This window comes from Gambusia affinis, linkage group LG03 (assembly GCF_019740435.1).
Source record: "Gambusia affinis linkage group LG03, SWU_Gaff_1.0, whole genome shotgun sequence".
NCBI classification, from domain to species: Eukaryota; Metazoa; Chordata; class Actinopteri; order Cyprinodontiformes; family Poeciliidae; genus Gambusia; species Gambusia affinis.
Window position 1 is genome coordinate 4,306,590 of NC_057870.1, and position 17,493 is coordinate 4,324,082.

Here is a 17,493-nt window from a genome sequence, read left to right on the forward strand (position 1 = left end):
CTATTGTGCAAATGTGCAGAGAACATCAGGAACGTTAACTGTTAAATTCAGGAATGCTCAAAACATAGCGCTTCATTTATGAAGCAATAAAATAACTTTTTCCACATGTTGTGGCACAATTAACTGGGAAAACATTCCAAGTCAACTTATCAACAAGTCATATCAAAACAAAGAAACGTGCTAACGTTAGCCTGGCGCTAAATCAAACTGCACATAACATCGCTAGCAAGACAGGAAATTATGGAAGCAGCTGTGTGTGTTGAATATGGAAAATGAATAACAATAATAAAGCTTTTCCAAAAGAGGTATTCTGAATACCAGGACTAGGCTAATAAATGAATGAATAAAATTATGAGAATAAAGTCCTAGTATGTAATGTCCTGCTGCTGATATGTAAACAGATGAAGTTGGTCCTTATTTGTAAAACCAGTGCTAAAGTCACAGGATGCTCAACATTCCTCTTCTTACTTGGTTATAAGACAGATTTCTCACATTGGAGTTCTCATAACATTACAACTTTCTTTATAACTTTCTTTCTTTCCTCAGCCTTGATGTCAAGTTAAAGTCTGGGATAGATATGGCGAGTAACAAAAATTGCAGAATAAAAATGTTTGTGTCCAGTCTACTTGCTTTGGATGGTGCTTATTGATAAATAAAAATCACAAAGTTCATCGCAAATATTCCTAAAATAGCTCCACAAAGTCTGACATGCATCACATAAATAGTTAGAAAATCCTGGGGGGGACTGTTTGGGTCCAAAAACTCTATCAGAACACCCATGATTAAAATAATTAAAAAACAGGAATATTTGCTCTATTTATGAAGATTTTTACAAGACTCAGAAGAATTTGCACTTATAGATGTAGCATACCTTATGTCTTATTGAAAGAAAATATGAATTCTTAATAAAATGGGATAAAGTGTGGCTATAAAATAAGCTGCATGTCATGTATTCAAACTAGTGAACACACAGCAATCACATTAAAATATGAAGGCATGAAACCAAAAGATATTCTCTGACAGCAGGACCAGTTCTCTGCTGATTTTATTTTTTGCTGCATTATGGGGCATATAAAAGATGAATGTGTGTTTGGGTTTTATTACTCTGGAAGCATTTTGATTCTTTAAGCATTAAAACAACCCGCAGCTATATCTGTCAATAAAAGTAGCTGAGCTGAAAATATACAGCATTAAACCTTTTCACGCCACGCTTACCCTGGTGGCGCCCTCTGCTGGATGGCAGCTCCCTGCCACTGCGGCCGCCCCGCTGGCTAGCTGCTCCTTTAGCCGCTCCACTTCCCTCTGAGCCATTTCTGCTCTCTGCGTACAGAAACGTTTTTACACGCCTGCCACATCAATTGGCTAATGACAGGATCAAGGCGCGCGGAGGCACATAAATCAAAAGCATCGGAATTCAGAGCCGGCTGAGGACGGGGAGCGCGCGCGGGGCCGGAGCAGGCGAGTGCAGCCACGAGTTTATTCTGCTGAGGGGGCTGTTTAGTCAGCCCACTTTATTCCCCAAACTGTTTACCTGCTCTGTCACACCCGGCCTGCTAATTAATGATTCATTTTGAGAACATTTATCTGGGAGCTGCTGGCAGAGAAAGCAGCAGAGAGAGAAAGAGAGAGAATAAGGAAGAGGAGAAAAAGAAAGAAGTATCACCGGGATGGGAAGCAATCAAGGGAATGAGATAACCCAGAACCCCAGTGTTCAGCTGTGTGGCATCAATCGCTACTCGCAGGTCTCCCGTTCTCTGCCATGGTGTGCCCACCAACTGGGCCTCCAGTTTATGCTCACTAATCACACACTCAGAGGAGGGGGAGGCGGCGTGAACGGGGCGAGGGGGCTGAGTGTGTCTAATTAAAGCTGGGGCTTGATTATAGGAGTGATTACCTTAACGAAGAAGCTTCTCAATCAGGGGAACAGTACACAGACAGACTGTACTCACCTGGTTCGCTTTCTCCAGATTCGCCACGATGGCGTCGACTTCGGCTTTCCTGGAACACACACAAACACGGCAGAACGAGTGGATTAAAGAATCACCGCCGAACAGAAAGCGCCGGCGTTCGCTAAACCTCCGGGAGGAAAATCTAACACTCGACAATAGACGTTCCTGCCTCAGGAGATGTCAAACCTCAAAGGAAATCCCCATTTTTAGTGTTTTCATGCATTGTTTGGGGAAAACAGAACAAGCTTTGCACCTGGAACCGCAAACGTTCAGAAGAATTCATTGTCGTCTAAAGGAGTCTACCACAGGAATGATAAACTAACCTTCTAGGGATTGGGAATCTCAAAGGTGACTTCCTGGTTCAGTAAAGGTTTAACAGAAAATAAACTTATATGTACCTGCATATTGTAGACTTGCAATTTTCCTCTTAAGGCTCTGAATGCTTACTTTTCAAAAGTTATCAAATGAATCTTTATTTACACTTTCAAGTAAACAACCTAATGACAACTAATCACAAGCGTCACACCTTATACAGATGATGCTGTAATGTGGCATCATCTGACTTACCAATCATCTACAGCAAGACATCTTCTTACACTGCTCAGCTCAATGTACATTATTTCATTTTAGACTCGTACAGAATGAACCAAACTCTTCCATACGTGAGGATTTTCATGCAGTTTAGTCAGTGTCCCACTGGTATTTAAGACTTTTTGTTAACGGCCAGTCATGTAAGAATAATTTTTTACTCCCACTTTTATGTTTGGTTATGGAGGGAAGGAAAATGGTGTCACTTGTACGTGTTGAATCCAAAGTTCTTCAGTGAAATTGCCACATATATAGCCGCTCCCAAGTTTAAGGTCCTTGTCGCTCCAATTCCTGAATAAGACGCAGACGGCGCCTGTGATGGCTGATGAACCCTAGCTCTGTGGCTGAATTATGAATATGATGTCATGTAACTGTTTACATCTGTGGCGGCCATGATTTTAATGACTTACTACTGCATGAACAAGCTTACGCACATGTGATTTTTATTTTATTTCTGTCATTTCAACACCGCAGTTGTGAATTTGTGTTTTCTTGACATTGGCAAAATATTTGTAATAGAAACGCAGCTAGTGACGGGTCGAAAAGGAGCTTGTGCATTAAGAGAGACGTTTTATATGAACAGCCACCTCAGTCACTGAAGGTGAGGTAGACAAATAGTCGTCATCATCAACAAAGAGGGAGCTGCCATTAGGAATAATACAGGCCTGTGTCATGAAAAGGACAAGTGACTGGAACTGTGTGGTCGTTCTCAGCATATAGGAACGCGATGTGACAAACCGCATTATGGAGACCCTCCCTCAAACTCCCCCGCTGCCCGCCGAGGCCAAGCGTCAAACTGGAAATGTGTCCGGTCTGACAAAATAGATGGCGGCGGCTCCAGAAACATCAGTTCAATTGCACCATGGATTAAGCCCGGGAGAAAATCCATTAGCGGCAGGGCCGCCTGTGCTCTGGAGCACAAACCCAAACAAAGGAGTGTTTACTTTGAATGTCGATCGACATCCTTCATACGAGCTCAGATTCATTTCGGCCGCGCGGTGGATACATTGCGTTCAAAGACCGGGACAAGGTAGAGTGTTTTCTGAAGCAATCTTTAAATGGAGCAATTCTTCTTGAGGGCTGTCAGGGCCCAGCTGCCGGAGAAGGCAAACACAGAGGCTGCGGCATCGACCTGTGTTAGCGGCTGAGTCACTCCCGGCCTTCGCCGCGGCGTTCCTCAGCTTTACGCCAGACGTGACTCTACGCAGGCTTAAAATGCTCAACACCGGAGAGGGGAGGGGGGATTTCATGGCACCCTGACTGCAAGAGGTGGAGGTGTGTGCATGTATGTGTGTGTGTGGGAAAAGCAGGGTTGGTTTTTTTGGTTTTTTTTTGGGAAGAACATGAAAACATGAGAGATTCTTACTTGTTTGCCATCTCCTGGTTGTATTTACAGCGCAGCTCCAGCAGCTCTGTCTGCGCAGCGTTCAATGCTGGGAGAGACAAACCGCAGGAAGTGAGATATTAACTTTTAGAAAACACACAAACTTTGACCTTACAGCAACACGACGGCTTGATTTTTCCTGCGAAACTGCGACACAAAAGAGTCGTGAAGCAGTCAAAGAGTTTACAGACGGGATTATGCCTCTACCTAGTGAGAAAACCAGTCCCCCTGCCTTTAAAAATAAAGCCTGTTTTAACAGTCATTAATGTAAGTAGCACCAGCGGGACGGGGGTGCAGGGGAGAGAGTTACAGCAGGGGGCACCATACTGCAATTCTAAATGAAGTGTCTTTTTAATAAGATGAAATTAAATCCAGCAGCTACAGTACATGCCAGTGTTTAAACGACTTACATGAATGCAGAACTTTGATCTTCTCCTCGGCCTCTGATAGTCTGTCAGCCAAACTAACATCAGCGCCCTCCTCCTCCTCCTCCCTACGAGAACAAACTGTCAGTTCCTTCTCTACATCACGGGCACACATTTAAAGCTACAATAAAGGGCTCGGGGCTGGGAGAAAAAAAAAAATTAAAATGTAAATGCCAACCTCCTCCCACTTAGCGAGGGCACGTGCGGCGGAGTTCAGAACAAAAAGAGAGACGGCGTGAAAATGGAATAGGAAGCGTTCGGAGCCGCATTGGATGAAACGCATTGGTTGAAACGGAGCTCTAATTAACTCTCTAATGTAGGTTTTACAGAGACAGGCTGCTCAGATTCTGCATGCAGATTTGCATCACTTCTAATGGTCTGTTGTTGTTGCGCAAAAACCAGCAGCAAAATGAGCATCGGTGAATGGGGATTGACGCCGTGCAAAGGCTCATGAAGGCCAGAACATCAACATTTCACTGGAACTTTCTGCATTTCTTTTCATTAAATTGGAATTTTGTGTGCCAGCCCAACACAATATATTCGTAAATTATCTTTTACAAAGGAAATTTGTAAAGTGTGGTGAGTGTGTTTGTGTAATATTAACACAATAAAGACACAATGTTACAAGAAGTCGTACACTTCCTAGGAAAACGTCCTAATGAGAGCAAAACTTTAATAATTATCAAGCTCTGATGTGACCAACTCAATTTATTCACAATAAAGGAGTTCTTTCCTCTAAATAAACTCAGTTGTTGCTCAACAGTTTAAAAAACTTGCTACTTATAATAATTTGATGCTGATGTGTTAAAAGATTAAGTAGATGCTCAACATTCCTCATTTTATTTTTCATAATTGTCTGTGTTGTCATGAAATTACCACTCCATTCTGCTGATATTACAACAATATTCAGTCATATTATTTTTGAATAATATGAATTTATTTGCATATTATAACTTCTCATATCACAACTTTATTCTTATAACTATGATTTTCTTCTAGTATTACTTTGATTTTTCTCCTGTATTATTACAACTTTATCTTGATAATACAACTTTATTCATGTATTTCAATTTTATTGTGATATGACTTTATTCTCGTCTCACTATAACTTTTATCATGTATAGTTACAACTTGATTAAGTTTTTGATAACTAGGATTAGTAGGAATTTATGTGTGATTGAACTGAAATAATTTTTTGTAAAGTGCCTTGAGGCAAAATTTATTGACATTATCTAAATCGACAAAAAAATGGTAAGTATATTCATGTCTACTTAAAGTGCACGCCTAAATCTAATTGAGAAACTGTGAAAAGAGCAATTTTACAAATACTGAGTAACAGTTCTCCAGATGTATAAATCTAGAGAAATACCAGGAAAGATTTCCACCTTTAACTGCAGAAAAAAAAACAAACAAAAAAAACCCAACTTCTTCAAAGTATTGACTAAGACATACTGGATACACATGCACACCACACTTTTCAGATATTATTCTGGCAAGTATTTTGTGTCTTACAGGAACGTGGTACAATTTCATAGTAAAATCAAGAGCCTTCAGTTGTTGCAAAAATGCAATATATATCAAATATGATTCAAATGAAATTTGACTTCCTTAATGACACCTTGAAATGGGGCCTCTGTCTCTTTAAGAAGCTCCTGTTCTTTATGAAACTCCCCCTTCAGGAAGTTGTCACAACTTGGCTCCTCTATTAACTCTTTAACAAAGTTTTACCAGCGTTTCACTGAGACGTAGCTCTTAATGAGCTCAGCAGATGTTTGCTAATTGCTGCTGGCTAGTCTCAAGGAGCTAGCCAGCTCCTTGGACCAAGTTACTAAGCTTGGTCCATCCAGGTGTTTTTCACAGCTAAATAGTTGTATTTCTCAAACGTATGAAAGAATCAAATCAACACTCCTGGTACATTTTTGATGAGGGAATAACGTGCAAATCTCAACAAAGTGTATATTGGTAAATTAGTGGGTATAAATACTTTTGAAAAGAATGGATTTTGCTTGTGACTCTCACCGTCGGTCGTCCGTTTGGTCCTGGTGGTTCTGCTGCGGGGACCCCGGGGCCTCGGGGGCCGGCGTGCTGTTCGGGGTCATCAGTGAGGCCGGAGAGCCGGATTCTGAGGCCTCCTCTGGTGCAGCCGGAGCCGCTGAGCCGTCCTCTGTGGGCTCTGCAGACATACAGAGAGCTACTTTTTGAAAAAAAAAAAAAAAAAAAAAAAAAAAAAAGCAGAAAATCTTCAAAAGCCCTTTCCTTTTTTCAAACGTTTCCAGATTTTCCGGCAGAACCTCAGAGCCGCAGCTTCTCTCTGCAGACGTGTTGTGTAGGGATTGTGGCTTCATGGGGGATGATTGTGGACTGACCTGTCTTTTCAAGGCACTCCAGGTGTTTCCTCCAGTGCCTGATCTCGCGCACCAGGGCCTCGCTGTCTGGGGCCAAACTCTGAAGCTGCTGCAGCCTTTCCTCCAGGGACTGGGAGGCCTCCAGCAAAGGAGCCGGATCTGTGGCAGAAAAAAGAAGAAAACAAAACAAATCACTGCAAAAAGAACTACTGAGGCTCACATAATAGACATACAATGTTGCTTTTCAAAAAAAAAAAAGAAGCTAAATAGCTGTTTTACGGCATGCGCTGCCTGTAAAGCACATTACAGAGTTTTTCTGCCTCACAGTTCCGACTATTCCACAGAGACTTGTTTCCAAAAGAGTGACTCTTGGAGTTTTCCTCACTCAGTTTGCCTTTGAAAATCTCACAGGCTGGACCCTAATGACGCGAGTGCCGCTCAGACCCACGTGAGAGCAAAAAAAAAAAAAAAGAAAAAAAAAAAAAGATCAAATCTAATGAGCTTTCCGGCACACCGATGAATGGCAAAGTTGACGAAAACATTACAATAAATATGTGATGGGGAGGGGGGCTTAAGTGCCAAATATACACCTAGGTAAAGTGTGGAAAGAAAAAAAAAAAGTATACTCCTGAAAAGGGGGTTAGAAAAGAGAGAGAGAGAGAGATTCTTTAGCACAACAGAGGAGCTGTTTTGCAATGCATGTGCAGCAGCACGGGGCCCATGGGGCCAACTAGGAGGCTGTTTCTCAGCTAACAAGTCTCCTCTGTATCATTTGATCATTTAAATTATTATGCCAGGAATTCTCAGGAGGCAGCTCGGCACTCCACATCACAGGGCTGTTTTTAATCTTCCCCTTCCCCTTTCTTCCCCTCCCGAAAAGTTCAACAGCTCAGAGAGAGAGAGAGCTGCTCCTGTTGTGTACCTGCCTGCCGAACACCAAAGGAGGTGACTTCTAGTGCCAAAGCACAGAGAGGGAAGCTCAGGGGAGCTCCTTGACAAGAAGGGAGGTGCGTGTGTGTGTGTGTGTGTGTGTGGGTGCGTGTGTGTGTGTGTGTGTGTGTGCGTGGTGGTGGGGGCTGGGGTGTAGAGCCACATGCACAGGCAGCCGTGCACCAAAACACACACACAGCTACACACACCGCAGCCCTTCAAAACTCTAAAAGAGGAGGAAAAAAAAAAGAAAAAAAAAAAAATCGCTGCTTTGCTGCACAAACTTTTTTTCTGCCACCGCTTTCATCCAGCTCATCTTAAAGACTTCTGTGCGGAACCCAATTGGATCCCGTTCCTTCGGTGCGGGCACCGACTGAAGTGACTTTTTTCATAAGAAGTTGGGAGCCACAAACGTTTAAACTTCGGCAAATGCCACAGAGAGAAAATGCAAAAACTCTGAGTCTGGCTGGCCTAAAAAAAACAAAAACAAAAACAAAAAGTCAGATCCTCAGCGGCGGTGCAATTGTGTTGAAATCCCGGCCGCGCGTTGCACCGCGCCACATCTGCATTTTCATCAGACGATACATTTTGGACCATTTAATTGATGATTTTTTTTTTATTTTTCTGTTGTTTTTTGCTTCCCAGGACCGTTTACTGTCAGACGCTGTCTGCATTCATTGTTACAGCAACCGCGAAGCTGTTGCGTCAGTCACAGGGGACGTCCCTATTAAGACCACAGAACCTTCCAAGACAAACAGGATGACTTAAAGCGTGGCTATATCATCGACCCCTCTGTCACAGAAATCACTTTATCAGCCGCTTTTTCCCTCTTATATCCTTTCAACTTTTAATGATCAAAGGACAGAGATTACGGTAAGGGATCTCTCACGCATCGGACAAGCCGGGATTATCAATCAGCGGCGAAGGAGGGCGGAGGAAAGTAAAGTCAAATTTAAAGTGAAGGGATATAACTTAAGTCTGTATACAAAAATGAAAGCCCCATCAAAGCGGAGCAGCGGGGAGGCTCTCCAGGGGCCCGGGATCTACAGTCGGTGAGAGAGCGCCCAGGAAGGCTGCCTCTAACGCCGGAGAACCGCATCTGCTAATTGACGGAGACGGTGTTGGGAAAGCGCCGGCGGTAAACCCACCAAGAATAATCAGAGGAAGAAAGCTCACGCTGACCTGCTCATCTTCCTGTACACTGCTAATTATTACCAACATACAGAAGCGATGATTACATTTAATTTGGTGTTTAAGAGTCATTCTCACACTGAAAACTTTTCAAAAATCAAACATTAAATTTAAGCACATCTGGGGTTTTTTCTGTTTATTTGTTTTTATTGATTTTCCAATTGCTACACTCCAAAAACACTGCAACTTATACCAAGTATTTTGGGTCAGAATTTTAGTGGAAACATCCTAATATACTTGAATGAGGGGAAACTAACTTAGAAGTAACTTCTTGGCAAGATGCAGGAGTTCTTCTTAAGTCAATAATTCCTTATTTTTGTAGAAAACTCACTAGTTCCACTGGCAGTATTATGTAAAATCAAATTTTTTAAGCTTTACATCCTGTTGTTATTCTCTAATCACAAACATACCTGCCTTGATTATTTCATGCATGTTTGAGAAATAGTTTAATTTCCATGGCAACCATTCAGCTGTGTAAAACACCTGGGTGAACCTAGCCCCGCCTTCAAGGAACAGCTCCTCCTCAGAGCTGCAGCTTTCACGCTTCTGCCTCACAGAGCATCTCTCTCCTGTCACTCACTCACTCAGCTCCTGCAGACTAGCCAGCAGCCATTAGCAACCACCTGCTGGAACTGAGCATCTACTGAACTCATTATAGGAGCTACATCCCAGTAAAACGGTTGTGAAAATGTTGTTAAAGGGTCAAAACAGGAGCCATGTTGTGGTGACTTCCTGAAGGTGGAATTTCAGAAAGAGCAGGAGTTTTTAAAGAAACAGATGCCCAATTTCAGGATGTTAAATTACAAAGTCAAAGTTTTTTTAAGTCATATTTGATATATACATCTTGTTAACAACTGAAGGTAAAATAATTACTTGACACTGTTATAAAATGGCACTATGCAGCTAGGAAACACATAATATTGCCCTTTTACAGGCAATAAATCACATAGTATGTAATGTGTTATTTTTGTTGTTTTCTAAGAGAGTCGGCTTTAATTTAAAACTGGTTGTTTGCAACATGTAGAACTGACTGCTCTCAGTTTCTCTATCTGACCTTTCATAGTGACATTATCACAAGAACTGGATCTTAGAAATGATTTTGTTTTTTATCAAGAAAGCACTAAATGCAAAGCAGCGCTATTTTAAGAGCTACAATTTAAAATTTAGCATAGATCTCTAAAATTTCTATCCCATAAGTTCCAATCAGATCATAATCTGAAAGGGTTAAAAGTTTTGCTTCAATTGTTTTCTTATTTAAATCACATAGAAACTAACCGAAAAATTCAAAAGTGAATATCCTCTGTGACTTTTAGCAGTTTTCTCACCATCTCAAGTATTTTTGACTCCCATTTGTTTTATCTAGATTATAAATTAATTAAAGGAAGAAGAATCAAAAGCAAAAAAATTAAAATCACCTCCACTTTCTTCCCTTTAGTTTACTTCCTGAGCTAGTAATGCCTCAGCCCTCTGACTCTGGGCAGCAGAACATTATGGTTTATCATTTTCTTCCCCTCTTTAACTGCTTCTTGTAGAGCCAGATGGAGACGTTTAACACTTCTTTATTATCTGGAGTGAGATGCGTCTACACAGGAACTTTCCCCTCTCTTTGTCTCCTTCTTCTATCATCATTAATAGAAGAGCGTTACAGCAAAAAGAAGAGAGGCAAACAAATATTTTCAGACTAAGGAGATATTTTCTGCTTGTTAAAAGAAAAATAAAATCTTCAGTCTCAGTTGCAGTCAGGTCAACCTTCCTGAGTTCAGTACAAAATCATGAAGACCAATAACCAAAGCAGCCAGGTCAGGGAAAAAGTTGTGGAAAATTAAAAGCAGGGTTAAGTTAGATGAAAATTTGCTTTTGCCAGGAATAATAGACAGAAATGTCCCACCGTAGATGTGCAAAAGAAATGCTGCTAAGAATGTGGAGCCGTAAATCAGTGGTGCCCAGAATGGGTCCTGGAGGGCCGGCATCCTGCATGTTCTACTTCTCTCCCTGGCTGCAGTAACAACCTTCTCATCATGTCTATGTTCTTCTTAGGCCAGCTAAAGAGCCACCATTTGATCCAGACGCGTTAAACCAGGTAGAAATTGTTACTTTCAATTGTTATAAAATCCTATGTATGTATCAAACCTGACTTTAAAGAAATTCAACTTAGAAATTTGATAACATGCTCTTACAGATACTCCGCCTTCTGCAGATCATCATAGCAATGCTCGTCCATGATGCCGTTTACATCTGGTATTGGACTGAGGGGTAGTTTGTGTAATGAGGTCAGCAGACCTGTAGATCCACCAGCTGTTTGCTAATTGCTGCTGGCTAGTCTGAAGGAGCTGAATGAGAGAGTCACAGGGGAAGCTTGGCTTGGAGACTGCAACTCTGGGGGAGGAACTTTGCGCAACTAGGCAGTGCTTTGTGGAATCAAGTATTTAGTGTCCCTAGTGGTTGCCATGGGAGATTCAAGAATTCCTCAAACATGCATAAAATAATCAAAGCAATACTCCAGGTGTGTTTCTAATGAGAGAATAACAGTATAACATGGTAAAAGGTGCAAAAAAGTTGATTTCACATAATATGCCACCTTTTAAACACCAATAAACTCCTCTAAAGTCTATAGTGGCAAAATGCGGTCAATTTAAGTTGTTGTTTGAAAGTTATTTCATAAGCTCAGAAGGAAAACCGATTTCTATCCTGATAAAATTTTTTATTTTACTGTCCACTGCTGTGTTTGGCGCAAAACAAAGACAAAAGCGACGGCTGTCTAGAAGGTTTGAAGACACTCTACAAATGAGAACGTGTTTCGGCTCCGGAGTAATTAAAGCAAAAACAGGGTACAACAAACTCCGCACAAACAAGAATAACGTAATAAAACCCTAAATATCAAACAAGCTGCAAAAAGAAAGTTTGCAGAATTTTTTGTTTTGCTTTGTTTTGTGTGTGTGTGTGTGTGTGTGTGTGGTGTTGGCTGGATTGATACAGAGTTTCATCACTTCAGCTGAGCAGTAATGAGGTTACCACCCTGCAGCTGCCTGCTTGTGGTCACCATCATATTGCACATCTGAAAGCAGGATCAGAAGCCGGACGGCTGAGCATGCTGTGGGTGGCTCCGCCGAGGGGAAATGGAGAGGAGGGGGCGCAGGTTTAGGTGGGCGGGGGAGTGGACGGGCGTATTGCGAGCCAAGACAAGCAGGTGTGTCAGGGCGGTCCGTCTTGGCCCTGTCAGCGATACACCATCATTAGGCGGTGTGGGCGCAGTAGGGTGCACCATTATGTCTCCCTGGGCTCTGTGTAATTACGCTCTGACATAATTAACCCAGCAAGCCCATTAGCCAAGCATTGGCTGGCTGAAGAGAGAGGGAGAGAGAGGAAGGGAAAAAAAAAAGCTATAATTATTTGTTGTGTGCATGTTAATGAGGCCAGCTGTGTTCCCATCATACAACACGAACAAATTAATTTACAAGGCTGTGCTCCAAGGTTTTTTTTTCTTTTCATTCAAAACAGACTTTTTTTCTTCTTCTTCCTCTCTCTCTCTCTCTGCGAGTGGACTTCAAGGTCCACAAACACACTCCGCCGCCGCTGCTGCAACAAACAGCAACACTGTCGTAATGTTGTTGTCAAGGACCAGAACTGGGTTGACGGAGCACTTTCACCTTCACACACAATGTACAGACATATACCATGTGGAAAAAAAAAAATCCCCCCCTCTTATCTTCAGCCTGTCAAGGAACAATTTTGATAAAAAGAAACACAAACTGCTCGCAACAAATACAGAAACATCGTCTGTTTGTGGTGTATTTTAAACCATCAGGCATTTGATACTCAAGACGGCAGAGCGAACACTTCTTCTTCCCTTGATGTGGCAGAAGGAAGGAGGAAATACTCAAATATAAAGATGCGTGGAATGAGAAGAAAAAGAGGGTTGGGGGTAGAGGAGGTGCGACTGTGGGAAGCGGGCGGCGCGAAACAAAGCCGAGAGAGAGAAAACTTTTTAACCTGCACATTTCATTTTTTTTTTTTTTTGTTATTATCGCTGCTCTGCGTGTTTCTTTGACAGACTGAAGGACGAAGACGGAGCAACATCAATGTCGAGGCATTTTAAAGCCCGGAACAAAGAGGAGGGAGTCAAGGAAACAAAGAGAGGAGGGTACGCGGCGTTTAAAATTAACACAAGACGTCGTGACATCCGAAGCAAACTGAACTGGAATACAGGAAGTAAAACAAAAAAAAAAAAAAGAGAAACTTTCTATTCTGATTTACCAAATCCAAATTCCAATGAATTAACAGCAATAAATACTACTGTCTTTTAATTTCTGCATCCCATCAGCTCTCATCAGCACACACATTCCTACACACACTCAGATGCTGCCGTTGGAGAGCACACACTCTCTCCTGGTCCCTCTAGGGTCTCCAACTCCACAGGGACGAGTTGGAGAGGCCTGGCTCTTTTATGAACATAATGCATTATTAAGCACCTCAAACATCTCCTGGGCCTTTGTTTATTACTGCTCTTATTAATCACTTATGCATAATCTCGTCCCGCCCAGAGAGCTTTCATTTTCCGTCAGCTTTTATATGGCCTTATTTTCAAACAGACTCGCACAAAGCACTTCTCCACTCGCCTCCCGATCCTAGGTACTTAGCCGCACAATTACAATAAAACCGGCTGGCCGTGCCTCGCAGGCCTCGCTTTCTGGTGCTGGCGCTTGTCTGCAGGGTGGGCTGAGGAAGGACGACACTTCTTTATGCATCTGAAAGACAGCCAATCGCTGAGCTCCGTGCCTACTATTTAGAGTGAAGCACAGGGCAGCCTCTGCTGTGAACCAGTAACAACTTATGGTTCTGACCCTTCTTCCAAAATTACACACGTTTTCTCAAACTTCTACATCTTTCTGGCAGAGTCTCCATTTATGCTTCATGAATTTCAGGGCAAGACCATAATGCTGAAGTTGTCTTCTGATTCGAAGCAGTAAACACAGACTGGTCAAGTCAGGATTGGGTCATCGTAAACAGATTTCTCACATCCGGTTTGGGATCTATGATGACTTGTAAAAAGACGATTGATGTTTTCGCTCCTGAGAGTCTTGTAGACTCAGTTTGATTGGGGACCAAAGTTTTAACACTTGTTCCATTTCCAGCTGGTGCGGTTTGCTTCACTGTGTCAAACAAACCAAACTCTTTGAAAGACGTGTTCCCCTGCCAGCCTGTGGGGGCGCTGCACCAAGAACCACTGAAGGAAACAACACGAAAACCTCTGAAGAAGACATGAGCACAACTTCCACCTTCCCTAAATGTAAACAAAAATTGAGTAGCGTCAGATTTTAACATTTGTAGGAGTTTTCCTTTGTCTTTAGCAAAAACACAGCAAGCGATTTCTCCGTCCAACATGCTCTGCACTATAGTCCGCTTCCTGCTTTTGGAGAGGTTTCTGGTCCATTTGGCGTTCACATATCCATTCAAACCTCACCAGAGACAGATTTTGGTAGGCGGGCCAGAGTTTAGCTTTTTGGTTGATTGTCCAGTCACACTTTTGCCAACAAACCAGACTTTCTAGGCAAACAAAGGTTTGCTTATAACTCTTTTTCTAGAAAGTTTGTTGACCGAGGCGGACTACGATTGACTGAAGTGGGATTTGTCCGCTTTATTAAAGCAGGCTATACCATTGCTTACCATTAACACCAGACACAGTTTAAGTTTCCCAGGTCCAGTTTAACACCTTAACCTAATAAGGAGTGTGATTTAGTGCCACACCCTCTAGTTAAATATTAATTGTTGGTGTATTGTTGCTTTTATTGTGACTTTCTGTAAAATTAATGGCCCATTGCATGCAGATCTGAAGCTGACGCTCCAAAATAAAATGCTACATTTAATGTAATCTTAAAAGACTGGGCTTCAGTTTCTTAAACTGGATTGTTTAGAAATCCTCTCCAGCCTATTTTATCCCTATTATTTCTGAGTTTTCCAATTACTTTTTTTCTTTCCACTCAACTATCCCTTAAAAACCCATTAAACAGCCAGCTTCCTTAGCAGTGATTTTGAATGGTGGGTTTCAGTGACAACTGTTATAACTGCACAAAATTGCCACAGCATTTCTGAATTAAACGGGGTTTTTTTTGGGGGGGGGGGTTTCTTTAATCGGCCTTATGTAATATTCCAACTTTCTGATAAACTCAATTAATCCCTGAAATATTTCAGCCTATTTGTAGTGAATCTAAATAACAAGACATGGAATTTTTAACAGACTCTGAAAAAAACGCACCAAAAACTTCAATTCAACTTAAAACTTCGTTCAACTTAACTTATTAAGTTGAACGTATATAATGTCTTTTAACAAAAAACATTAACTTTTACCCGCAGTACCAATGGTCACCACTAGCAAGCACTCTTGCCCTAGCATTTCCACCAACAAACACACGCAGATATGCACATCCACTTCAGACATGCCGTAGGCCCTGAAAACACACATGCATGCACACGCACGCACACGCACACACACACACACACACACACACACACACACACACACACACTTTAAGAAGGGTGTATTTAGATCTGAATCTTCACAAAGTCTCCGTCAGCTTTCCGCTCACATAAAAGGAGACGTGTTCTAAAAGGAGAGGGGGAGCAGGGCGGATCCTGGGGGATGAGTGTGTATACTGTGAGGAGGCGAGGAAGAGCAAACACCTGGAGTGTCAGTCTCAGGGCTACGCCCCTGGCGACAGGGCCTCGCCGCTCTCACAGAGGTGGCAACAAACGCAGGCGTTCAAACGGCGCACGCATGCACGCACACACACACACACACACACAAACACACGCTCCAGGAGAAATGAGCCGAACGAGAAGGAGAAGGGGGAGGAGGAGAGGTTCGGTGCATCTCCGGGACGCGGGCAGATGCTGCCACTGTTTTCCAGCGTTCAGTGATCAGGATATGTTTATGCGCGCTGATCAAAACCGTGCGGAGGTGATATAAACATTGTTAGGGAAGCGCTGTTAACAGGCCCTCTTTTCAAGCGTCAGACTGGGTGGGAGTTACAGCGCGCAGCATGGGGAAGTGTCACAGGCAAATCAAAATATAGCACGCTAATGAAACACTCCGGTGGATTGACGTGTTGGCTTAGGGGCCCGGAGAAATGAGATTTAACAAAAAAATAAAAGTAATGGTAAAAAAAAAAAAAAAACTTCAATCACTCAGATCAAAAGTTTCTCGCTCAGAGTTGACTGTTGCATTCTAGTTGTATACAGGTACTAACAAAGCATTAACATGTCATGACCAACGTGTGTCACGTGTGTGACGGCTTTGTTGCCCGTTTCCAACGGTAACGGCGTGGCAAAGTGGATAACCGGTACATTAGGGGTGGGCATTTATTTTATAGTTTATCATTTATCGTGATACATTTCTTATGATAAAAGTTTTGATTCATTGTCACAATACATTTCAATTAAGGAATTGATAGTTTTAATATTTTCTCAACTGTTTATTCAATTAGAGTATCACTGCATATCAATAAATTTGAAAATATGACTAAATGCAGTTACTGTGAGCAGCTTCTTGTTTGTGACTGGTGACAAAAGAAGTGCATTACAAATTGGTGTGCTTCTCCAGAACAGTATTTCTGTTTGTGGGGCCTAGAAAAAAAAATAAGCTGCTCTTATTGTCACTTTTATCATTATCACAATAATTCCACAAAGTGTTGTGATAAAATTTTAAGTCCAGGTGTCCATCTAGACCAGATGTTAACAGCATCCAGATACAACAGGTCACATATTGAGTGTCTCCCCCACACCCCTCCTTCTGCATTCATTAACTTTGCTGTTGGCCTCCTCTGATTGGACCCCCCCCAAGCCTTTCTGGGCACAAACACACACACGCACGCGTGCACACACACACTTAGGGAAGAGGCACTTTCAAATGAAATAATAGGAGGGGAAAAACGCCACGCCATGAATAGTAATAACTGCATTAAGATTAACGAGCATGGCGTGTAAAGAATAATTGCATCTGTCAAAAGATTAAAAATACATGAGCTGTGGCGTCTGTTGGAAGGGGGAACGGCGGGAATGCTTGCTTGTTGTGTTTGAGGGGGCTAGAGAGAAATGAAGCGGGGCCACGGCCAAATGAGTGTCCTCCCGTGTACCTGGAGTCATCCATTCTGGCGAGAGGTGGGTAGGAGAGGGAGGGGGTGGGGGGGTTGGCGGGGCAGGAGGACTGGGGGGGTCGGGGGGGGTGACCTTGGACACCAGCAGCAAGCTGTACAGTGACAAACAGGGACAGAATACAGTGAGTCCTTACAGATGATACATAGTGAGCGAACCCCCCCAACATGCTGAAAGCAACACCAAATCTTTCATGTTGAAAGAATATATACTTATATAATGCATCAATTGAAAAGAAAGTTCTGCTTATTTTTCAGGTTCAGACTGAAAAAAAAAATGAAAAAAAGAATGATTTTATTTGTAAGAGTGTGTATATTTTCCCTGATAACATAAACCAATACGAATGAGCAAAAAGTTAAAAGGAGTTTTGCCTCCTATAGGAACATATCTAGCACACTGATTGATTGATTGATTGATTGATTGATTGATTCTCGAATCCAACTTCTAACACTACAGATTTGGAATAGGTTCCAAGGTGACAAGTGTTGGTCTGACCTTTCAAAAAGTGAAAGAAATAGGGCATGGCAGTGGTG

General features: G+C 42.2%; 1 protein-coding gene across 2 annotated transcripts in view; it reads right to left on the bottom strand.

Moving 5' to 3' along the window:
- cux2b (cut-like homeobox 2b) overlaps window positions 1-17,493 on the bottom strand; it is a 125,769-nt gene that overhangs the window by 13,544 nt on the left and 94,732 nt on the right. For both annotated transcript variants that reach the window (XM_044112775.1, XM_044112776.1), the window contains exons 5-10: window positions 6,713-6,850; window positions 6,366-6,519; window positions 4,332-4,414; window positions 3,904-3,970; window positions 1,950-1,998; window positions 1,216-1,320 (exon numbers count right to left, since the gene is read on the bottom strand). In XM_044112775.1, coding sequence (XP_043968710.1) covers window positions 1,216-1,320; window positions 1,950-1,998; window positions 3,904-3,970; window positions 4,332-4,414; window positions 6,366-6,519; window positions 6,713-6,850 — 596 coding nt within the window. The remainder of the gene's footprint in view (window positions 1-1,215; window positions 1,321-1,949; window positions 1,999-3,903; window positions 3,971-4,331; window positions 4,415-6,365; window positions 6,520-6,712; window positions 6,851-17,493) is intronic.